We start from the raw sequence: 24341 nt of genomic DNA, 5'->3' as shown, positions 1-24341 counted from the left end.
ACAAAATAGCTCACATGTGTATGCCAGAGGTTGTTTATACCTTTATAAGAGGAACAAAAGGACAGGAAAGTTTGGGGGACAGGAAAGTTTGAGGATAACTTGAACCCAAACCCTAAATCATCTTCAGCATACCACCAAGTTTCACGCTGTTTTTTTTTTCTGAGCACATTGAGAATTAGAGGACTCTGCAGTACTTAGAGACATTCTCTTGATTACATGACCCTACAGATGAGGTGTTAAAATTCCTTTCAGTGGCTATTTCTCATTCTAAAATGCCCCCCAAACTTTTCCTTCACCCCCAACCAACTGCACAATTGCCATGTGAGGGGTCCCAGCAAATCTGGGACAGCAGATCCTGGGACTCCCCAGGGCAGCTCTGGTGGTGAGAGTCACTAGCCAGGGCTGCTCCTCGTCAGGGCCAGGCTTTGCCAGCTGTGCCCATCGTTCCAGCTGTGCCAGCCAAACCATCTGCATCAGCCACACTACCCGTGCCAGCGGTGCCAGCTGTGCCAGGACCAGGCGCGGCAGCTCTCGCCGGCCGGAGCTGCCACTTCCCAAATCTCACAGCTCCCTCTGTTGGCATCTGCTCGAACCTATCGGCGTGGATGTAAAAAAAACTGGCAATGCTTTTTTTTTTTTAGCACGGTCTCCACGTGGAAGGTGATCTGCCTGCGGGGTGTATCCCACCTAACGCAAGAATAACTTCGTTTTTATTATTACTCTCAAGTGATATTGGATCATGGATGCTGTACTGACCACAGCTTTGCTGAAGGCAGCTTTTCAGCCAGTTTTCCAAAAGCAGTGAGAAGATGTAGCTGGCTGTGCTCAGAGTCTGATGTACACATGGGGATGCTGTGAGAACCTGCCAGCCCAGATACTCTCCCAGCACAGCCCCCCCTAAGGAGTTAATCACATCAAATATACTTGTCTGTCCCTTACTGATCACACAAATTAACACCTCTGCAGCCAAAGGAAAACCACAGTCTGCAAATGATTTGCTGCCTTTATTTTTTTTTAGGTCCTTCTGTAACAAAAACTCAGACCACAAGCTTTGGCAAGGTGGCTTAAACAAAGAACAGAACAGGTCTGCAAAATGGTTTCAGCACTTCACCAGTGAGGTATGAGGATAATGAAACATAAGCTCAAGTCAAATACTTAACTTGTTAGCCAGTTAACAGAGACAGACAACCAGGACAGCCCACTGAAGTGCTAGCTGAATTTACAGAGGAGGCACAGGCAGCCACGCTGACTTTCCTTTGACGATCTCAATTCCAAATTTCCCAGCTGGCAGAGCCAAGGGGTGGCCAAGCCACCTGGTTTGAGTGATTTAAACTCATCAACTCTTTCACAAGAAATGGTGCAATCAGCGAAGAAAACTGCAAAAGATCAGCAAAGATTGACTCCTTGTGCTCCTGACCTGCAACACTGAACAGCCAGGGAAGACACTAAAAAAAACCAAACACAAAAAACATCTTTTTTTTTTTTTTTTTTCTGTGTCACTACAGAAAAGGCCATGCAAGCAATCTGCTCAGACTGGACAAAGGACAAGCTGGCAGAGATGGCTGCACAGCCTCGGGCCTCTTTGGCAAGCCTGGCTTTGTTTGCTCTGAGTGTTATCCACCGATTTTAAGACTTCACACCAGTCTTCCTGGTAGCAAACAGCCTTTTAGAGAAAAAAAAGCACAGGAGAAAAAAAATACTTTCTTATCTCTCTGTCCCTAATCAGGCCACATTGATTTTTTATTCTCTTGAGAAGATATCAAGCAGTTGCACCTTTATCTCTTAATATGCCCAGTAAGTGGCTCAGCTCAGTTTAGTGACACCTATTAGTGTCTCTGCAATCAAAAGGCTGTCACTATTTTCACTACAAATCCACCTATTCAGAAATTTAACATGGCTCCAACAGGTCTTCCAAGAAGAAATCTGGCCAAAACAAAAGGTAAAGAAGGAGATAGTTGGGGGTTTTTTTAAGGACAAAACAGCTTTCCTGCACTGCAAAGTCCTTGGGAAATCTGCCCCTCAGTCTGAGATGGAGTTTTCTGGTAAGCACTGGAAAAACAAAAGAGAACCTTTCAGCCTCAAGCAAGGGGCAGGAGGAAAAGCAATGAATTGCTTTAATATGAAATGTCACATTTAAACTTCATCCTACAAAACCAAATACTGGAGGCTGGTAGATACTCCCCTTCGAGAAATAGTGAGGGATTTGGTGGGAGCACCACTCAAAATAAGCATGCAGAGTCAGGCCTCAAACACATAAAATATAGAATTTGGTGCTTACATTTTAAAATATTTATAAATAACTTAAGACATTCAGGCTCAGAGGTGTCTACAGCCAAGTATTTCCCTCTGACACAGGGAACCACAGCGATCCCCATCTCTATAGATCCCCAGTGCAGAAATTTGGTTTATGCTCAACAAACAAAACCTGCCCGTGTGAGGCTCTTTGGAAAGTCTCCCTTGGCCCTTTGAGAGCACATGGAGGACACATCTAATCCAGCAGAACACATGTGGGGGTGCAGATCTACAGCACAGAACGTGACTAGTTCTTCCTATACATTCACAGCATCTGGCAAAACAGCTCCTGGGGGATTCCTCAGCTGTTCCTGCACCACGAGGTGAGCCCAGCTAAGCCTGACCCCGGGGGATGGCAGATCAGCTCTGCTCTCATGGTGGAGCTGGCCTGCCTGGGCTCAGGGCTGGGGTAAAGCCACCTGGGAGAGGAGGGACACCTTGAGCTCTGTCCTTGAGCAAAGACAGGCTTGCCTTGGAGTGCTCTGCTCTGCAGCCTCCTGTCAGGATTGACACAGCCCCTGGATCCACTGCAGACATCCAGCCAGACATTCCCTGAAGGGAAGCCTGGAATTCATCTCACAACCCTTGGACACCTGGCTGGTACCTGCCAAGCTGGCTGCAAACAAAGGCACGGGAGGGGGGGTTAAGGTCAGAGGTACATTCGTTGGGACAATCCCTGTCACACAGTTCAGAGGACACGTGTGGCACAGCAGCCCAGAGGTGGACAGCCAGAGGACAGCAGAGCAGGAGGGGACCTGCTCCTGCACAGAGAAGCAGCTCCCCCTCAGCAAGGCATGGAACCACAGCAGCCTTGGGAGACAGGTCGGGTAACCTCCTTTGGCCACATGGATATTTGTCCACTGGACACAAACTGGGACAAACTGGTCCCACAGACCATATCCTCACTGGAGATGTGGAGCTGGATGGCTCTGCAAGCCACCAGCTATGCCCTGAGCAAAAAATGAACTCTATACTTTTTTTCTGTCATGGGTTCCATCCAGACCCACTATGTACTTGGTTTCAGCATATTTTTTTCCCATTAAAACACCTAACAAAAAAGTAAAATGTTCTTTGGCACTTGTGCAACATAGACGTGACACTCTCCTGTCCTTCGGCTGCTCGCTGGGCTCATCTCTAGAGATCCACGTAAGCAGAGTCTGTGTCCACCCTCTGGGCCTCTCCAAACAGGAGGAATACACAGAGCCCAATGCTGTTAACAGCAGCCACCAGGTTGAAAACAGAAATCCAGGAGCCAGTCGTTTCAATCAGGTAACCAGCCAGGTACACACAGATGACACCTGTGACAGAAGAGAAAGACATGCAAAGGCTCTGGGGCTGGATCCTGCCCTCTGCAGGAAGAGGGCTCTCTGGGAAAGGATGAGCTGCAGGAAGGTACTTTACCTAGGAGGGCTCCACCTGTATTTGCAACCCCTGGAAGGAAAAGAAAGAAATTGTGTGTTCAAAACCCACAGACATGAGCAGCTTCATCCTGGCTCCCACCAACCCCCAGTCTGCACACCTGGCAAAATGCCTGGTTGATCTCAGAGTCACAGAATGGTTTGGGTTGGGAGGGACCTTAAAGCTCATCTCATTCCAAACCCCTGCCATGGACAGGGACACTTTCCACTAGCCCAAGTTGCTCCAAGCCCTGTCCAACCTGGCCTTGGACACTTCCAGGGATGGGGCAGCCACAGCTTCTCTGGGCAACTGACAGAGACCACTGACATGAAGCATCATCCCAGCCCTGGGTGCAGGTCCAAAGGCACGTTGGTGCCATTTTATCTGCCCCCAGCACTGGCAGGTTTATTGCAGAAGGAAGCTGAAGCTGCACATACAGAGTAGACATTGCCCAGAGCCACCCTTACTCAAACCTTGACCATGTTCCACCCACAGATGCCACCTCTCCAGCATGGAAAGCCCACAGAATCCTTACCAAACAGCAAGCCAGCACACGAGGGGGCCAGGTCCTGCACGTTTACTGAAATGCCACTGGTGAGAAACAGAGAGGGGGGAAAAAAATGGCTGTTTGAATGAACACACCTGTTTCTTCATCATTTACACAGAGACTGGTTTGTGAAACACAAGGAAAAGTTCTAGACAAGAAACGGCACAAGAAAGGAGTAGAAGCTGAGAGTGAAGCAGTCCAGGTGAGTATAAGAAGGAAAACGATTCAACTCAAAGCATTCAGAAGGGCCAAAATGCAATTTCCCTGCTTCATCTTTCTAATACTGGCTGGTCCAAGCCCTTTCCCACACTAGAGGTTTGCTGAATCATTTCCACCCCCCCAGGCACTAAACTCCACCAGCTTCACACACGATGCTCAGGTAAGTGCCAGTTCTTGTTCTGACAGGCAGGATGGAGGCAGCCCTGCCTGAGACCCCAAAATGCCAAGTGTGGGATGAGAGCAAAGGGCCACAGCTCCTGTCCCCATTACTCTCCTTACCTGTGGTTAAAGGTCTGGAGTCCAACAGAGGCGGAGGCAAACACTATTGCTCTGCAAAAACTGGAGGTCTGGCCCAGACACAGAGCAAAAACGCTTGAGACGCCAGAGCCAATGACCTGGAAAAAAGGCAAAATTAAACACCACAGCACATTTTCTGTAAGGGAGAAAGCAAATTCTGTCATGAACAAACTGTTCCCTTTTCCAATGCAAAAGCTCATGTGCACCAGGTGCTTCTCAAGCCTTTTTTTCCCCCAGTGTCCTGCCCTTCTGTGTCAGACGTCTGTCCAGACGGATGTGCTGCTGCAAAGCAAAGGAGACACTGTGTTCTCACCCAGCATTTCTATTTTTGTTCACCCTTGTATTGCTACTTCCTCAGTATCTAAGGGGTCATTCAGAGTGCTGGTGTGACAACAGGGACAGGTTGGCCTTTGCCTGTGAAAGAAAACCCCTCCAGAGCACTCACTGTGCTCAATGTTACCATTAGTCCACTGTTAACAGAGGTCTGTGCTCTGTTCCTCAGCCAGGGTTTTCCTGTGGATTTCCCTTCCCACACACACTGACCACCAATCAACTGGCAAAGCCAGAAAACTTCCCCTCTTTCCACCTATAACCCCCAACCCAGCTCCATACAAGGTCTAGTCTGACATGTAAGTAGAGCTCAGAAGGTAACTTGGGTGTCTCTCCTGTGGCTTCAGCTCTCTTACCTGCATGAACTTACGAATGGTGATGGTTCTGTACCCTGAAAGAGGAAGGGAGAGTTGGAGTTCAGCACAGCACACCAGGTTCTCCTTGTTCTCCAGCCAGGAGACCATAGGGTAAGTGGATTTCAGATGCCCAGATTTCATCTCCATGTGGATATTATGACTGAGATCAAAGCGAGCCCCAAACACATGGAGGGGATTTGGACACTGGAGTATTCATTCTGCTGTTGTACCAGAACCTCACATTGTCTGTTTGCTGGGTCTTCTCCCTACCAACAGGACCATCTCCTCCTACCCAGATCCTCTCTCCAAATCCCATAAAATTAGAGCTGATGAAAAGTCAGAAGGGTTCTTACCTTGACTGATTAAATGATCAGACAGAAATCCACTGAACAAGCTTGTTGGAATTGCAACCAGCCAGGGGACTACATTGAACACCCAACCCTGAAACAGAGTGAAAATCAAGAGAGGTTTGTCAGAGCTGAGTTTGTTTGCAAATATTTGCTAGTCCATAGTATCTGTAGAAAGGGGGAAAAATGAAGCACTTGGGACTTGTTGCAGCATCTGTACCCCATTTGCAGGGCCAGCTCTCAGCTGCACCCTGCCCCACTCCAAGCTCTGCAAGGGGGCAGGTGCATCACAGGACAGTAGCATTTGTCAGTTTGCTGTCTTTCCTTCTGCCCTGGTGACTCTTCATCCAGGGGAGAGGCAGAAAGCTTTGAGAAAGAGGGATTAAATGTGGCAAAGTTTACTGCTCAGCATAATGATGTGGCAGAGAGCCAGAGAGCCTGGGAAGCTCACTGTGGGTTTCCTGTAGGTCACCAGCAAATTTCCAGAATTTCCAACAGCTCCAACCTCATTAGCAGCATTACTGTGAGGCTGAGGGAGTGCAGCTGGATTTTCTAATGGCAGGATTAGGTAACATTATGGGTAGTAACATACTTTGGCCTATTTTCAATTAAGTGAGCTTGCTACAGCTGTAATCACAGCCGATTACTGGTCAGCTGGATTACAGCTGCTCAGGGGCACTTCAGTGCCCAGATCCCACAAGGAGCTGAAACCAGCGTGGGTTGTGCTGGGCTTCATCTCAGCTCCTTTGAACCTACTCATCCATGCATCCATCATCCATCCATTGTCCCCTGTATGTCTCCCTTTGCTCAGAGTCCATCACCCCGTGGAGGCATCTCCCCTTCCTGCCTGGCTTCGGGATGTGTGGGAGGGCTGAATAATCTTGGGTTTGAATAATATTGTTTCAGCTGCTCCTGGAAATCATACCAGGGTCCATTTGCATCTTTCCATGCCTTTGAAATTTGGGTCTTGGTCACTTTTGAGGGGTTTGTGGGGCAATGCCTCTGGTGCCTGTTAACACCAGCTGGGGTTGCTCAACACGACAATCCCAATGCACCTTGTCTAATCCCTCAGCCCATCAACCTGATCCAAACCCTCCATCACCTCCACCCAGGCGAGCTGGAGGCACCTGCCCAGACAGAGGTGAGGCAGCTCACCTGCAGAAAGGGACTTTGGCCAGCAGGTGACACAGGTTTCCCACATTAGGGAATATTGTCCGTCCTTTAGAACCAGGCATCCTCAAACCACATTTTAAAATACATGAAGTGATTATCAGCTGCAGACACACTATATAGAGCATCTTACATAAGGGCACCGTGATATAATGCTTAACAGATGGTAAATTACTGCTGCACAAGCACATTACTCGAGGTGCACAGATCTTGTCACAACAATATGTTTGCCGGTTTAATACACGATTTTAATATAAATATCAACTATGCCATAAAGAGCTTTACATGTGTAATATGAAAAGGCATTTGTAAGCAGCTCTGGAAATTGTAAAAAAACCTAACAGAGCCATTGTGGAAAAGACTTTGTGAGTTTCTGAGAACAAGATGAAAATACCAGCTCTCAGATCAGATAAGTATTGCTGGCTTTCTGAAAAATGGGAACACCATTTGTGCTAAGGAGAGGGAAGCTTTTGTAGTATTTTCAAAGCACACAGTATTAATGGTAATTTTAATTTTAGCAGGCAGGTCTGAGCTGTACAATGTCAGTCCAGCTAAAGACTCTGTGAAAAATCAGGAGTGAATGGTGGTTACTTGCAACAGCAGAATGTCATGAGCTCTGTGCCATTTGAAAACTGTAGTTTTCTCAGAAGAAAAGCAGTCTAAACCCCAAATATAACCTGCACTTCCTCAGCTGGAAAGTGCCCCAGCTCTGCCTCCCCTCAGCATCCCTAAACAAACAACTAGAAACCAGCCTCTGCAACCTGGAGGGAGGATGCTGGCACCTCCAAATGTATGTGCAGCGGTGCCACGGCTCCTAATCCCACATGGAAACCTCCCACCCCCTCCTGACTCGCAGCCTGCTCTCACCAAATCCCTCTGCCATCACCTTCCTCCCTTACCAACCCATTTTGGCAGGTACCCAGCATGACCCCCTTTGAACAGAGAGCAGCAGTGCCTGCGCCTCGGAGCCAACCTACCTTTGACTCGGGAAAAGTTTCCTTAAAGAAAGTTGGCAGCCAGGAGAGGAGAGTGAAGAACGTGCTGGCTGTGGAGAGCTGAGCAATGATGACAGCCCTGAAAACACACAGTGGAGAGGAAACAATCAGGAGTGACAGGTCACACTGGGTGGGAAACAGGCACTCGAGCAACCCAATATTTCAGTTCCTGGTCTATAAAGAAATCTCTCACAGCACTGCAATTGCTTCCTGAGATTTTTCTCACAGATAGCAACTCTTTTTGGCTTTCTCCCCTTTGCAGCAGCACTGGTTCCTTCGCTGCCCCATTGCACAGTGCCTGACATCAGCCCCAGGCTCAGGCAAGGTTAACTGCAGTGGTAATTATGCCAGTGCATTTCCCACCGGTCCCTACCAGTGCTACTAGAGTCCTCCTGCTCCAAGAGGTGCTGTTTAGGGTTTTCTAGGATTTTGTTATCAGCTCCATTGTTATTCAAGGTAGGAATGGGCTTATTGCCCTGCATCTTAAAACAGCACTTGGGCACATGCTTGGAGGAGCTTCAATACCCATTGCAGTATCCCAAAGGAAAAATGGCCATTAAAAAGATGTTTGCCAGCAATGAGAACACAGCCTGTGCCACTCAGTGCCCCAGTGCAGCACTTCTTAGGAGCCCAATACAAGCAGCATTTCTAAGAAGACTGGTGGAGAATATTAGTCTGGAGGAGCACATGACTCATCCAGGGGGAACAGCCTGGAAAGGAGAAAGATTTGCCAGTAACATTCAAACCTGACAGTCCTCTGGACAGAACATAAACCACCTTTTGCCAAGCTTACCTTTTTAGTTCTTTATTGATACAGAAGAAATTAGAAAACTTGGTTGTTTCCCAAATATTTAAATAAGTGGACAAAAACTACAGAGGCAGAAGAAATAAGCCCAGACAGGAGAAAAAGGAGGGTGCTCCCCAGCCCAGCTGATGCTCGAGGCCACTGCAGCTCCCTACCATATCGGTGCCTTCCTAAACAGCTGCTTCCAGGGAACTTTGGTCTGCTTGGGTATCGAGAGGCCTCTTGTTAAATAGTCTATGGGGATGATGAGTTCTGCAGGAAAGAAAACAGCCAAAGGAAAGCTCTGATCAGTAACTGCCTGTGCAGCTGGAGGCAGCCCTGGGACACTGCTATACAACTACCTTTAATCTCCTTGGTTTTTGGGCTTGTTTTTTTGGCTATGCCACCACTGAATGCTCATGAAAACACCTTGTTACGTTGACCAAAATTTTTCCGCTGCGTCCACACATTTTCCCACTCAGACACTTCCACCCATTTGTACCCCTTGTAATAAACAAAAATCCCTTGGGCAGGGACCACATTTGAATTTTGTGTAGCACCAGACACACACTCAGCTCCTGATGAGCTTGGCTTCTACACACCATGTTCACACTAATAATGCCATAGCCAGGTGTCATGGTTTGTCCATATGCAGAATTACTCCCAGACAGTTATTTCAGAAGAGATATTCTGGATTAATGGGTTTTTAAAAGCTCTATGTGTAGATGCTCTTAGTTGTGAATAAGTATCTTGTCCTGCTTTAGCTTAATCCACTTTGAAGATCATGCTCTGTTTTGTGTTTTCACTGGTGCTTAAAAGTACTGAGGAGCCAGATCAGGGATGTAATCCAGCGTGGGACTTGAAACAGGAAATCAGCATTGAAAGAGCTCAAAACCTCGTTTCTGGGTTGGGGGTCTTGGGTGAGACACAGCGTGCATTACAGAAGACACCTGAGCAAAAGGTCTTTGTGCAAAACCAGGCATGATCTTGGAAACACAGAGGATTTGCAGAAAACAACAGAGAGGAATCACTCAGTTCCCAGAGCCTTGGGAGCACTGGCAAGCCCAGGGATGCCTGGGATTTACCTTTCTCACTCAGAAGGTACTTGCAGGTGCAGTAAACCCAGAGCAAAGTGAGCAAACCGGAGAAGTAGAAAACGCTTTCCCAGCCATACCAGTCCAGGAGGAGGGATCCTGCACCACCAATCACCAATGTCCTGCAAGGGAAACCATTTGGATTTACTGGTCTGGCCAAGAGTGCCTGGACTGTGCACATCAATGGGAGATGCACCCTGGGGTCAACACTGCGTGTCACTGAGCCACAGAATCACAGAATGGGTTGGGTTGGGAGGGACCTAAAACATCATCTCATTCTACCTCCTGCCATAGGCAGGGACACCTTCCACTAGACCAGGTTACTCCAAGCCCTTTCCAGTGTGGCCCTGAACACTTCCAGGGATAGGGCAGCCACAGCTTCTCTGGACAACCTGTGTCAGGACCTCACCACCCTCACAGGGAAAAATTTCTCACTCACTGCATGTGCAGGTGCTGCCCACCTGCCCAGTCCCCCTGTGACTCCGAAACCTGCCCTATTCCCTGAGTGGCATCTCAGGCCAGATCCTCACTGGGCAGGAGAAACCCTAAGAGGCCTCACCCTCGCCTGCCCCATCCTGAAACACAGACAACGAGGAAAGAAAAGGAGGTTGCTGGTGTGCAGTATCTCAGAGAATGCACAACACAGTAAAAGAAATAAGCACACTGGAAAACTAAGTGGTTAAACACAGTAATATTTCTATTTGACTTTTAAGAAATCTTCCTATTTAGAAAGGAAATTCTGACGGAGACCAGAAGAGAAGGGGAAGTTCTATTCTCCCCACCCATCAGAGCAGACAGGTGACCAGTCTCAGGCTGACCCTTGCTCTTCCTACTGAATCAAACTGTTTCCCATAGTAATTAAATGTTGCAAACACTCTTCAAAGTCTGGTTTGAAAAGAAAGAGAAAACAATACATAAATCCTTGACAGGCACGACAGCAACTGCCTGAGGCTTCCTCAGCTGCAGCCTGTGTCCTTGAGGACCCGTGAATCCACATGTACTTTGGGCTGTGAGTTTTGCCTCCAACTATTTAATGGCATTTCATCACATATGATGTCCAGAGACTGTCACTCACTGCTCAGAGGTCTTTGAACTTACCCAAACTGTGAGCCAGTCCCCACTGTGCTGTAGGTGAAGGCTCGCTCGCTCTCCCGGACCCTCTGGGACAGCAGGCTGGCCAAGGATGGGAAATACACCCCTGAAGGCAACGGGAGCAAGGCAGGGAACAGTCAGGATTGTTAGCAAATCAAAAGCAAATTTAAAAGATCCAGAAGGAGAACACTGAGATAAAGCAGCAAAACCCTTGGTGGATTCAGAACAGGGATATCAAATAAACTAAGTGGACCCATGGCCATGAAAGGTTTGTTTGTGCCTCCTCTGTAATCCCCCATTTCATCATCACTGCAACTGCTACTGTAAATCCATCAGTGTCAAGGCACCTCATCAGTGCTGTAGCTTGACAACAGGGACAGAAAATCATCCCAAATTATCCAGAAGTTTTGGTAAGAGCCAATTTCCCCCAAGTACTTTGAAGGAGTTTGAAAACGTGGAAAATCAAACAGCGCCAGTGATGATTTCCAAAGCCAGCAGCCCCTGTCTGGCAGAGAGATTTCTACAGGGGAATGACTTGTCAGTGACTTTCTCTAGAAATGTCACTGTTTTTTCCCATGGAAGTTCTGGATGTGGAAGCAGCTTTGAGGCAGAGAATTGCTCAGACACACAGGGGAAGGGTTCATTCACTGCAAACCACAGGATTTGAATCTGAATGTACTGCACATGAATCCCTGTGCAGGGAAGCCCCCCCGGGCACACAGAGACACAGGACAGGGGTCTCACCTTGCAACAACCCCATGAGGAACCGGGAGGAGGTCATAAAAACAAGATGGGCAGAAGTGATGTGGGTGAGCACCGGGGTGAGGACTGTGAGGAACCCCCAGGCTGATGCTGAGAGGAGGAGGACTTTCTCACCTCCTATTCTGGAAGACAGAAAACACGTTATCAAAGGTGAGAGGCCAAAAGGACAAAGTGCTCCAGTCAAGATTCAAGTGCCCTTCCCAGTTTAGCCAGTTTTTACAAACAACTGTTGGGTCAAACCTGTTCTTCTCTTACGTGTCTTTAGCCCCTGGCAAGGAGTTCTGATCTCCTCCCTTCTCACCTCCTGCCAGCACTGCCTGTCCAACTCCAGCACACACTGATCCCAGAGACCAAACAGCACTGACACACTCGAGTCTCTGATGGTGATGGAGGAGAAACTCAAGTGCTGCCACTATTCTGCTTCTCTTAACCAGTGATGGTGGTTTACATCTGCCTTTTTCATCATCTCTGCCTTCTAACATTCAGGTTTTTCTAAGTGTTTGCTTGGAAACTACTGAGGACCATAACTAAATAGCACAGTGCACTGCACAGGTAATGTACTCCTTCCAGGCATGTGCTCCTCACAAAACATTTCACAGGAAAGTCCTCCTTGCTAAGAATAGGGTGGCTATGGAAAGGAACTCCAGCAGGCAATGATTCACATCTTCCCTTACAACCACTTGGGGAATATGTTTGGTTTTTAATTTTTATGATAAAGTGAAGACACTTGGTTTTTCCAAACATGATGGAAACTGTGTTCAGGGACTTGCTTGTGAAAAGACTGCAATACAGGATAGAAAAACTGGACAAGCTGAACTCAAAACAAAGATAGACTGTGCAGATCAAATAAAAAAAGCTGTATTCATAGAATCCTAGAATCAGTGGACGGTTTCAGTTGGAAAGGACCTTGAAGACCATCTCATTCCACCCCCTCTGCCATGAGCAGGTACTCCTTCCACTAGACCAGGTTGCTCCAAACCCCATCCAACCTGGCCTTGAACTCTTCCTGGGCTGAGGCATCCACAGCTTCTAACTGGACAGTCTAAACTACCCATGCCCCCTCTCAATCAGTGCTACAGATCCTGAGTGAGGCTGGCAGAGAAACCTCAACCCCTTTCAGAGCAATCTGCAGTGCCCCACAAAGCTTCTCCCCATGGACACGCTTCACTTTTCCACCCCACCACTGTCCCAGGGTGAAACTTGGCACAGCCAGTGTTAAGACTGGAACTGAGGCACCAACACCAAGCTGCACATCTTCAAAAAACAGAGGAAAACATGAGAAGGATTTCCAGTACTGATCACTGATGTGTCCCCCGATGATCTGTGTCAAGCAGTAGCCCCAGAAGAAGCTGCTGAGTACGACCCCAGACTGCTTCTTGTCCCAGTCGAAGTAGGAGCTGAGGGCGACGGCGCAGATGGGCACAGTGACACGGGCACAGTACAGCAGGCACGTCCCCAGCAGCAGCATCACCGTCCACACACGGGACTCGGGCCTGTGAGGGTGGAGAGGAAGATGGGGAAAGGGCAGCTGGGATGCTGTGCCTGGTAGGTCCATGCACAGAGAGGACTTACGGGTCGGGCTGCTTTGCTCACAAGCCACGTCTGTCTTGATAAAATGAAGGTCACTGCAACCCCCCTGTGGCACAAGGGTTCTGACACAGAGAGTATCCCACCTGATGGCTTTTGGGAATGATGCTAACTTCAGCCCAAACAATATTTGACACTGACAGCAAAATGTCTGTCCACAGGCTGCAAGGTGGAAGGGGCTGCTTGGACATCACTGGCTGTGGATGGAGGGAAAGGTGGGGAGGAACCTGGTTTGTTTGCTTTTCTTCTCCAAACAAGAAACTGTTCTTTAAAAGGTAAGGGTAACAAAGGAAAGGTCAGGGCCTGAGGTTGGAAGCATTTGCATGAGACACACCATCTTGATAGCAAATATTTGTTGTTTGGCATTCCTACCCAACCCCCAAGGGAGCTGGTGTGTGTGCTACCCTTCCTAAATAGGAGAAAGATGAAGGAATTCTTTAGAGAGACAACACATGATGAGGTTGAAGAGCTCAGAGAGAGGAGCAAAATAATTCAGCCTGGCCTGATAAGAAGTTTTAGGTAACATGAGCCATAATACGTTAACAGAATATATTATTTGGTGCATGAGTACTCAGTCCCAAGAAATGTGCTCCTGCAGGACATATAGGCTGGAAATAAGTGGGAAGGTAATTTGCTCCTGCTCCAGGTCAGTGATGTGCTTCTGGAGCAAAGAAACACATTTTGCTGCAAACATCAAGCCCAGGTGTAGGTGAATCCCTCTGCCTTCCCTCAGCCCAGTTTGTGTCACTCTGGGTCCCCCTTTGCCTATGAATTATGGGGTTAAGAACTGAGTAAGAACACACACTATTGGTATTATTTGCATTTGGTTATTTCTATGCCCAGAGGCCAGAGCACAAAGCACTGAGCAAACAGGCTCTCTCTGCTCCAGAGATGGCTGAGGAATTGGCTGTACCAGGGCAGCAACCTCTGGGCTTTCCACCCTACTAAACACACCCACCATCCGTGTGGGAAACAACCCAGGTCACCTTTTATAGCGAATGGAGCATTTATTTCTCTGTACTGGAATTATGATAAATGTAGGTTAATACCACACAGCACAAACCCATTTATAAAGGTGTCAAATGGAACAATGAAAAGTAGAACACGGTGGGCAGGTGAACCCGCTGGAGGTGGATTTATTGCTGTTTCCTGACAAGGCAGATAAGCAGCTCAGTGCCAACCTCTGGCAGGAGGGACTGCAAGGGTTTCAGTTGGTGTTTTGAAGGTTGGAGCCATCGTTGCTGTGCACACACACGAGCGCACAAAATAACACAGGAACTGGAAAACCTCACCCATTTCTGCTGGAGGAATAAGTAACCAGGGTTTGACCTGCCTCTGCCACTTGAACAGGCTGGTAAATGCTCTCACAGTCCCTCCTGGGCTTACCCTGAGAGGGAGGTATCTTCACTCATATCTTCATTTGTTGCAAACCCAAAGGTGATCTGGTTTTTGATAACCTGCCCCAGCCAGCTCCAGGAGCAGTGGCTCTGCCAACTCCTGCTCGCTACAGAAAAGCAGAGGGAAACCAAAGGCTCCTGGACACCGTGTCCAGGTCAGAGTAACCCCAGCAGGACAATACGGGCAGGAGTTTTTGCGTATAAATCCCCCATCAGAGGCAGAGGGCAGGTGTGGGATCACCAGCCATGGAAAACGTTATGGAGAGCCCTCAGGGATGAGATGCTTGCAGGTACAAGCAGCAGACTTGTGCCTGCCCTGCCCAAATGGGCTGTTGCCAGTCCAGGGCCATAATCTCTCCTGTTATCTCCAGTGGCACAGCACTGATAAATTTGAGCTATTGAACCTGCAACAACCGAGGTGACAGAGCAAAGCGCAGCAGCCAGTGATGTGTGTAGGTATTTTCTATTATTTAGGCACCAAGACAGTTTTCTAAACTGCTTTTCCCCTGCAGCAAAGAGAGACCTTTATGAGCTTTCACTGGAGTGGGGCTGAGCTCTGCCTCTCCAATCACTCTGGTGTGTTCATAACAACCCCCAGTTATCCCGGCAAGCACAGCAGCATTTTAATGGGATATCAGATTGACAGTTCTTCCTTGTCCCCAAACTCTATATGGCTGTGCAAAATGGAAGCTTGATGTGAGCAGCTCAACCGTTCTCTACTCCACTTCTCTTTATAGTATTGCCAAGGTCTGTTCCCTCCAGAGGGTGTTTGCAACTGGGAAAAGCAAAACCCACACACAGCAAGGTCGGTGTCCCAGGAAAGCGGAGACTGGGGGAGCACAGTTTGGTCCTAAGGGATTGAACCCCAAAAGAGATGAGCAGGGCAGCTCTGGCTTCAGGGCAGAGGCACAGGAGGGCATGCTGTGGACTCACAGCTTCTCTTCTTGCCCCAGTGAGGTGGAGAGCATCATCCAAGGGGGTTTGGGTGGTAGGGGGAGGCAGCCAGGCCAGCAGTGCTGGGGTCTCCACACAGCAAGTCTGACCTGGATGAGAGCAGGGCCACAAAGTACCATGTGGGTCTCTGCAGAGCAGGACACCACTCAAAGCACAGCTCAGATACAGAGGGACTCCTAAGTAGAGATGTTCTCCCAAAAAGCCTCCTCACCAGCTGATGTTTTGACAGAACTCCAAGGAATATTTTTCTCTTGACTGTTATTCTTTTTCCAAAGCACTAAATAAGTCTCTGGGTATATGACACAATCTCAATGTTCTCTTTAACTACTACTCCATTCTATATTCTTTTTCTGTATGTTTTAATACATCAGTAGAGACTTGGGCTCAAATTAAGTGGGAACTGTAACAACATCTTCAGACTACCACTTCCTCCATAGGTGGCATATCCAGCTAGGAAAATCCACGCAAATAATGAGAGTGTCAAATGTAATCAGTAGCTGCTCACACCCACCTGAAAGCATGGCAGGAATGATTTCTCTGCAAGGACAATGACATGCTTGCATCAGAGGAAAGAGCTTTGTAAATACATTTTCTCCTAATTATAGCTATCACAGAGGCTGCTGATGACTCAGTGTTCTGCTCAGTGCAAAACAACAACAGCAAAGGTTACAGGAGGAACCTGGACTAGCACAAAGGGAGGAATTAAAACCCTCCTTCAAAAACTAAGGAATAATGACAAATCAAACAAAAGTTTTTGTGGGTGACACCAGCCATCCGAGAAGCAGATGTTAACAAATTAAATTTGATGGGTCCCCGGATGAGGGAGGGAGGGAGGGAGGGATAAGCTGTGCTGGAAACAACCACCCTGAGTCAGAGCAAAGAACATCTGAACCTGTGGAAGTCACAGCCGTTGTTGTCCTGTCTCACCAGCCACAGGGATGGACCAAGCACCTCCCCACAGCCCTGTGCCAGACCTGGCCAAGCCCTGGCTACGTGTGACAGACACCCCGTGAGAGGGGCCAGCCCTCCAGACCATCAGCAGGTGAATCACTGGAGCGTGTCTGGAGCCACCTAATTGCCTTCACTGGGTGCTGTGTGACAGCAGCAGCTCCTCACTGCCCAGTCTGTGCCCTCCTCATCCATCATCCCCTTCTGCTCACAAGAGACAGGCACTGCACGTGCATCCCCTTCTCACCTCACCTAGACCCTCTTCACCAAGCAAAGCAGTCATGCAGCCAGAAAACACTTCCTATTTCACAAACCTCCAGCCACCACCCAGACAGACAACAATTAGCTCAAGCCCTAATGACTCATCCTGGGTGGCTTTTTTGTATGGCAGCAGCCCTGCCTGATGTTCCTTGGTTCTCCTCCTCCAAATGCAGCCCCAGGCACTGAGTGGTCATGGCTTTGCTTGAAAGCATCCACTGATTTCCTTGGGACCCAGCTCCCACCAACCTAATGGATGCCCGGCCCAGGGCATGGTGGTTAGGATGGATTTTCAAGGATGCCTCAGATTCCCAAAGGGACAAAACCAAGCTGAGCCATCCAGCAGTGGAAGGAGAGCCAGCAGCACAGGCTATCTTTATTTGCAGTGAGTTTTCCTGCTGGAGGAATTTCTCCAGTAGATGCCACAGAGCAAATATTTATTCAGCTTTATTTCTCTTGACTCGCCTCCCTCCTTTCCCCCAGTGTGCAGGGCTGTTGGCAGACACTGCAGGTCACTGTTGGGATGGACCTGTTGGAGCTCAGGCAATCAATTAGATCACAGTTTGGCCCCCTCCAAGGCACGAGTCTGGACCGCTGGCTATTTTCAGGTGGTAAGAGAGCTGTGTTAGACAGCAAGACTACAAACAGTCTGTCCCAGAAACAGCTCTTGGCCAGAAGCCATCTCCAATGTTTGTGGGTGTTTTCTATAACTGGAAGAAGAATTGGGAGCTGCAGCTCCTGATCTGCATCAGATGGGCACAGGTGTTGATAGCACAGCATTAACACCCTCCTCCCAGGGAGGGCATCTCTACCTCAGCTCCCCTCTCCAAAAAGAGATAAAAATAGTTCTGTGGGAGATGCGTGGCAAGCACATCACTGGAGTCACCTCCAGTGCCCACAGCCCTCTTGCTCATCGCAGCCACCACTCACCAGACCCTGCAAGAACCCCAGAGCAGGATGGAGATGAGCCCATGTGGTGGCACTGAGCTCCCAGCCATGCCACCAGCTCCAAACCCAGGACACCCAAGCATGAGGCCACCTCCAGGGGAATGTCCCCAGGACACACAGCCAGTGCCCGTGGGTTCCCCTGTGCCTGGTCACCTGTCACACCGCAGTATGGGAATGTTTCCCTCCTTGTCAGCCATTCCCAGCTCCATGGGATCTTCACCCTTCAAAAACCTTTTTTCCAGCTTACCTGCCCACGGCTTTAATTTACAGTGACCTCCAACACAACCAGGACTGACTGACATGGCACAAGCACAGCAGCCGTGCACACTCCTGTGTGACAAGATAATACCCAGATAGTTATTTTTAACCCAGTTTGACAGTCCTCTCACTTCTCACTTTTTGTTTTTCTCAACAACAACTTCTTCTTCCCTTGAAAATCTAACATGCTTGTCAGGAAAGAGGTTTCCCCCCCTCCTCCTGGAGTTTATTTTGTCATGCTGCAGACTAGCTCCAAGCTAATGATCTGTCGCTGTCAAAAGTAGCTTTGGGGTTTAGAGGAGGTTTGGTTGTTTTGGTTTTTTTTTTTCCCAATCCAGCTAGCAGCCAACAAGAGCAGCACAGAGGACACAGGGGTTTTTTTTCCTGGGAAAGCTGCTGGCTTCCTGTCCGCCTCCTGTGCTCAAGCTCCCTCCTCAGAGCCACAGATGGCAACAAAGTGGTGTTTAGCAAGAGAGCTCTGGGTTTATTCCCTCTCTTCATTTCTTGCTTTCGGCAAAAGCAAAGATGAAATTAGATTTCATCAGCTCATATGAGCTGGAAATAGTTGTTGAGTCCAGGTGGAGGTGGTGAGAAAACATAATAATAAAGCACAGGTGTGCTTTGCACACTGATGTGAGGACGTACACAGATCAGCCAGGAACGAAATGCATGTCCTGCTTACATTTTCCACGTGAAAAAAGTTCTCAGCAAGGTCAAGATTAAAATTAGGGTGAGGAACTTGTACAATAAAAATCCCAACCACCAAAAAAACCCCGACCAGATAAAGCTGCAACATCACGTGTACAAAAGATCAGAGCACAGAACTCAGAAAAAACAACGTGATCGTTGTCTCCGGGCAAAGAGCGGGTCAGGCGACTGGAGACCAGCCTGTGGCCCATGGTAAGACTCCTTTTATCTCTGGAGCTTAAAGAAACTGCTGTAATCACCCCTTGTCTTCAGGTGTAGCCAGAGGCTGGGAGATGGAGAGCAGTTTCAGGAGTCATTTGCTTCCCAGGACACAGCGACTTCTCCACGTTGTATTTCTCTCCTGGAGGCACCATCCAAAATGTGAACCCCACGTCCACTGCTGGATCTGCTCGTGGCTTTGTGTGCAACCTTCAGCAATTGATTTCTCTTCTCACTGCTTCGAGCCTTCCCCCAGTTAAACCAGAGATGCTTAAACACATCCACTGCCTGAGTAGTCCTGCTTTGGCATGTTAAGAACAGCATCAAAAAGCACTTTATAACTGTCCAGATGTGCTACATAAACATGTGGGCTTTTTCAAGCCCCAAATAGAAATCCCCAAGTGCTGTTCTTAGAAGACGAGATGTGTGATAAAGGAGCCATCGGAAACCTGCAGAAAAGTTAGGGAAAGGCAGGAGAAAAGACAGGGCAAGAATAGTGGAAGAGGAAGGAAAAGCCATCTGAAAAAAGGGAGGACAAAAGAAGCAGCAGCATGAACAAAGACGGAAAAAGAAACCTGCCAAGATAAGAGTTTATCTCTCCTTGCACTGATGGTGGGGACTGATCTTGGAAGGCTGCCTGGCATGCTTTTTGTTGGAGCATGAAAGGAGAACCTGTGTCACTTCCCTCACTTATTAACACCTTGCCTCCATGGCAATAACTCACTACTTGGAAATTGTTGCAAAACTGTCCACCAAACCACTCAGTGAGGTACTTTAGAGAACTCGAGCAACCTGCTTGAGTGATCTGGTGCATCACTCCCCCTTTCTGCTCCCTCTGTCCCACACTCCACCTGCCCAGTTTACTTAGGCAATAAAACCTCCATAAAACCTCCCCAAATAAGGGCTATGACCACACGTGTGTCTACACCAAACAGTGGGGACATGATCTCAGCTTCTGTGAATTACAGCAATATAGATAATAATCTGATGGGCTTTAGGGATATCCTGCTGCTCCCTCCCATTAGCAGGCTTTTCATAGTTACCAGCAGCACTTAAGGTGGTCAGAATCACTTAAAATAGGTATGTCTTAATCAACAGGCTGTTTTCATTGCAGTCCATTTTGGTTTGGAAAGTGTTATCGATGGTTTGCATTTTTTGAAGAGATTTGAAGGGCTTGTTCTGGTCAAATATAATTTTTTTTTCTAGAGGAAAAACATATAAACTAAAGTTTTACTTCATAAAAATCTGGTGTGGGGTCCCCCCCCACCACTCCCACTTTACAAAGACTTAGGGAAAAGTTAGCAAGGGGGAGACAAAGAGTAGGAATTTTCCTAAGTGCTTTAGGGGGAAAGAATCTTCAAATTTTAAGCACCCCAAGTGCCAAAAGCCTTCTTGAGACCCACCTCCTTACTCTTGAGATGAGCATGGGTTTGATTACACTTCCCAGTCTCTGACTGCAGGAAAAGTTTCCCTTGGGACAGCAATTTAAAACTGGCTATGGACCTGCTGCCACTGCAGGAAGCAATTGATGATAAATACCAATTTATCCAACAGTTAATTGCAGCTGGAAGGGGCAATTCTTCCCTTTGGCCACATGTTCCCGTGCATTGGCACCACTGTCACCTGCCCTGTGGCTGCCCCTCTGCTCTCCTGCCAAGGCGAGTTCCACAGGGGTTCACACCAGCCCAGAGGGGCAGAGGGGATCCCCAGGGGTGACCACCACGGTGGCAGCCACGAGACAGTTCCTTTTCGTGGCACTGTTAAACTGAGCCAAATTTCAAAAGCACATGGAGTCCAGGGACTCCCAGTTTGGAAAACCCTCTGACCATCACTTCCAACTGCCCCACTGGGACTTCGGAATCATCATCTCATCCAACCTTCAGTGGCAGAAGGGGCAGATCCTGAGGTCGAGGTGCTGGATGACATTCCCAGGGTGACAGAGAGGAGCAGCCCTGTCCCAAGTGTCCCAGTTTCTGCTCCAAACACTGGAGCACCCTGTGTCTGCCCATGTCCCTGTTGTTAAAAGTGGTCATTTGGGGTTTAATCGTATTTTTAAGTATTTTAATTACTTTACTTATTGAGCAATTCAAGCTGTCTAGCTGCTGCCCAGCTACTATTCCAGACTTTATCTTAATGAATGAATATCGCCAGTACAAACATCCCCGCTGGAACACTTTGATAAAAACTTGACAGCGGTTTTGCGTTTGATTCACTGACAACAGGCCAGAAATAAACGCAACAGACGTTTTTCCCCCGTGTTTCACAGCCATTCCCTATCTTCCCCCTTCCTTCTACCGTCTCTGTTGGAGGCTGATGGGGTGAGACAGCGGGTGGGACCATGTCCCCCGACCCCGTCCTGCGGCACCCCCGGAGGGCAGCGCCGGGGCCGGGGAGAGGGTCTCGGCCCGACGGGGAGCACCGAAACCACCGCGCGACCCCTTCCATCCAGGACCCGCCTCTTTCCCAGGAGCTGTGGGAGGAGGGCACCGGGGATGCGGAGGGTCCCGGGAGGGCACCGGCCGGCGGGATGCGGGGAGAGCCCCGCAAGCAGGGGAGCGGCTTTCCCGGGAGCGGGTCCAGCCTTACCTGGACCAGTACGGGTCTCCATCGCGCCTCATGCCGTCGTGGGGGCCGCGCTCGGCGGTGCCCACGGGCACATTCCTGCCGCCGCCCCCCGCGGCCATGCGGGCAGCGCCTTCCGCCTCCCCGGCTCACATCGCGGCGGCCGCCGGGCTCCCTCCCCTGCCGGGCTCCCTCCCCCGCCGGGCCGGCCACGTGTCAGCGCCTCCCGCCGCCCCCGCCCGCCGTTCGTTCCGGGAAGTCCCGCCAGCCCCAGTCCCTATCCCGGGGCAGCCTCGGACCCGCAGGGTTCGGCCCGAGGCAGGAGATGTTCGCCCACTCCAACCCCCAGGGACGGCTGGGATCTGCTCCTTTCCTCCCCCTCCGGTAATTACTGACACCCCCGGGGAGGGCAGGGAAAGAGGGGACTGTCCGGGGTGTGTCCTGCCCCTCCGATACCTGGGAGGGGAATCCGCTCCCTGCTCCCACAGCTTTCGCAGCTTTGCCGGCTGAAAAGTCTCTGCTTTTTAAAGGATTGGAACAGAGTATGGTATTCCCATCCGAAGAATTTGAGGAAAAATTAAATAGGGGTAAGTATTCTTACAGCTTGATCTAACTCTGTTGGTTAGAAGTGCTGCCTTGTTGTAAGTATCTGAAAGAGATAACCAGGCTCCTTTATGGACATAAATAATTAAAATGATGTTATCTCAGTCCAAAACAAAAGGACTCGTGAGTCATTTCAAGAACATGGACGAGCAGGCGGAGGAGCCTTGTTAAGACATCGTTGGGGCGATGCTGTGGCCGATAGCAGCCTGGATGCAGGCACAGCAAAACTTCAGCTCGGCAGAGGATGGAGAAGCTCCAGCACAGCCCGAGCAAGGTCGTACGTGGCCCTTGGGAAAGGTACTTGAGCTTCTGGGCTGCACCAAAACGCGCAGGTGCCTACTGCTCCTGCTGCCAGCAACCTCCAAATGCTTGTTCTTAAGCCTTTAGCAGACTAATATTTAGGTAATTTACACATTATTCTCCCAACGTGAATCTTTGGTAGGTCCCTGATGATCAGTCTGCTATTTAAGTCACGAGGGAGAACAGTATTATTGAGCTGAACCTTTGAGAGTAGAATAGCAAAAGGGTTTTGCAGCTCCAGGAGAAGAAGTTTGCAGGAAAAGCAAAAATCATTAAGTCATACTTTATCTTTTGCTTTGGTATTTCTTACTCAGAAGAGAGAGATCTACCCCAAAGGCCTGTGGCAGTCACATACGGTCACACAGACCTGCTACTGACAGAGAAAACAAATAAAACAAGCTTTTACTGAGGGGAACCACGTGTAGTAACCACAGGTTAGCCTTTATCTGGTTGTAGGCTTCCCTCCCTTTATTTGGGCAGGAAACAAAATTATGAAGTATTTTTATTCACTCTGCTACTGTGCCCGTTTCCAGAAGAGGGAGCCAAGTCATGGTAAATTGCATCCAAACATGTAAACCCTTGTTCAATATGTTGTTTGTTTATTTTTTTAAATTGTGTGTATGTTTGGAGTTCAGTTAATTCGAGGGGAGATGAGCACTGATGTAACTACATGAGTGAAATTCACGTAATAAGGTCAGAAAAAGACTGAAAAGGTCTTGGGCATGGTAAAGCAATGACAAATACTGAAAACTTATCTCATACCCAGGTATGAGTTATACTGTGTTCAGTCTTGCAGCTGTGGGGTGCAAACATCTCCAACACTGACACTGCAACACTGAATCATAATTTTAGTGAGTAGTCAATTTGGAAGTCAAGCACAAGTTTTCTTTCTTTGTGTACTCTTTGGTTCCTCTCCTTGTACTACTCAGTGTCACCTCTTCAATTAGGAGCTTGACTAATTTGCCTCTCAAATCAGAAGCTACTTTCACTGTCAAAACCAGCTGCAGTTGAAAGAAGTGTTTGAGTGTAACATCCATCACATGCACATAAATAAGTTTTAAAAGTAAAAACAGAGACATAATTCCTTTTATGGCTGTATGATTTGCTGGAAGCAAACCTCCCACCGGGCTGATTAAATGGCAAATGGAATCAGCTCAGAAGACAGGTGCTGACTACAGAAAATAAAAATAATCTTACACAAGAACATAATCTCCTCTGGTTTTTCCTGTGTTCAGCTTAATCTGTCAAAAGATTAAACCAAACAAAAGATTATTGGGTTAATATTTGACCTGACATTTACTATCACTGTAGTTTATCCACACAATGGTTGAATTATTTGAAGATTTTATGAAGTTAAGCACAGATCAAGAGCAAATCCTGAAGGGGTGTGAAAGGAGCAATAGGCTCACACATTCCATAAAGCACAATTGTTGTCTCCTGAAAGGACAGGCTGGCTGCAGCTTGAAAGCTCCCTGCTAACCCAGAGCAGTCTCAAGCAACCTGTCCACAGAATAAAGAAAACACATGTGGGTTTCTACTGCTAAATAGAACTTTGCAAAATTGCTAGACAACAATACACTGAAAAATAAGAAAATTCATCCAGGGGGGGTATAAGGTAGCAGGATAGTGAATCCCCATGTAACATGAAAAGCACAACACACAGGGCTTTCTCATCCAAGGTGCCTGAACGCATCAACACGCAGCCCACCAGTAGTTTGACCAACCTTGTCCTTAATTTTATTGTACGAAGGCAGGAAGGGAGCAGAAAGGAATGAAAATAGTTTGTAGCACCTCGAGGTGTCCATGGGGAAGTACAAATCGTTTTGAGGGTGCTGCTCGTGAGCTTTGTGTTCCTTCTGTGCTCAGCTGAGCACACAAAGCAGTGAGAGGAGGAACAGGGCTGGGGACAGGAACAGGGCTGGGGACAGGAACAGGGC

General features: G+C 48.4%; 1 protein-coding gene across 1 annotated transcript; it reads right to left on the bottom strand.

Annotated features, from left to right (window-relative positions):
• Window positions 1-1780: 1780 nt before the first annotated feature.
• On the bottom strand, window positions 1781-21712 carry SLC17A9 (solute carrier family 17 member 9). Its single transcript, XM_027646382.1, has 13 exons — window positions 21526-21712; window positions 12979-13176; window positions 11666-11805; window positions 10928-11027; window positions 9821-9951; window positions 8912-9008; window positions 7934-8030; window positions 5793-5880; window positions 5440-5474; window positions 4736-4851; window positions 4226-4281; window positions 3694-3723; window positions 1781-3590 (listed from the first exon to the last, which is right to left on the bottom strand). The coding sequence occupies exons 1-13, from the start codon at window positions 21621-21623 to the stop codon at window positions 3427-3429; spliced, it is 1350 nt and encodes a 449-aa protein (XP_027502183.1). The 5' UTR covers window positions 21624-21712; the 3' UTR covers window positions 1781-3426.
• Window positions 21713-24341: the final 2629 nt, after the last annotated feature.

Source organism: Corapipo altera, unplaced genomic scaffold, assembly GCF_003945725.1.
Source record: "Corapipo altera isolate COAL_440 unplaced genomic scaffold, ASM394572v1 64, whole genome shotgun sequence".
NCBI lineage: Eukaryota > Metazoa > Chordata > Aves > Passeriformes > Pipridae > Corapipo > Corapipo altera.
The sequence above is the reverse complement of the archived record's forward strand: the minus strand, read 5'-3'. Positions and strand labels throughout refer to the sequence as shown.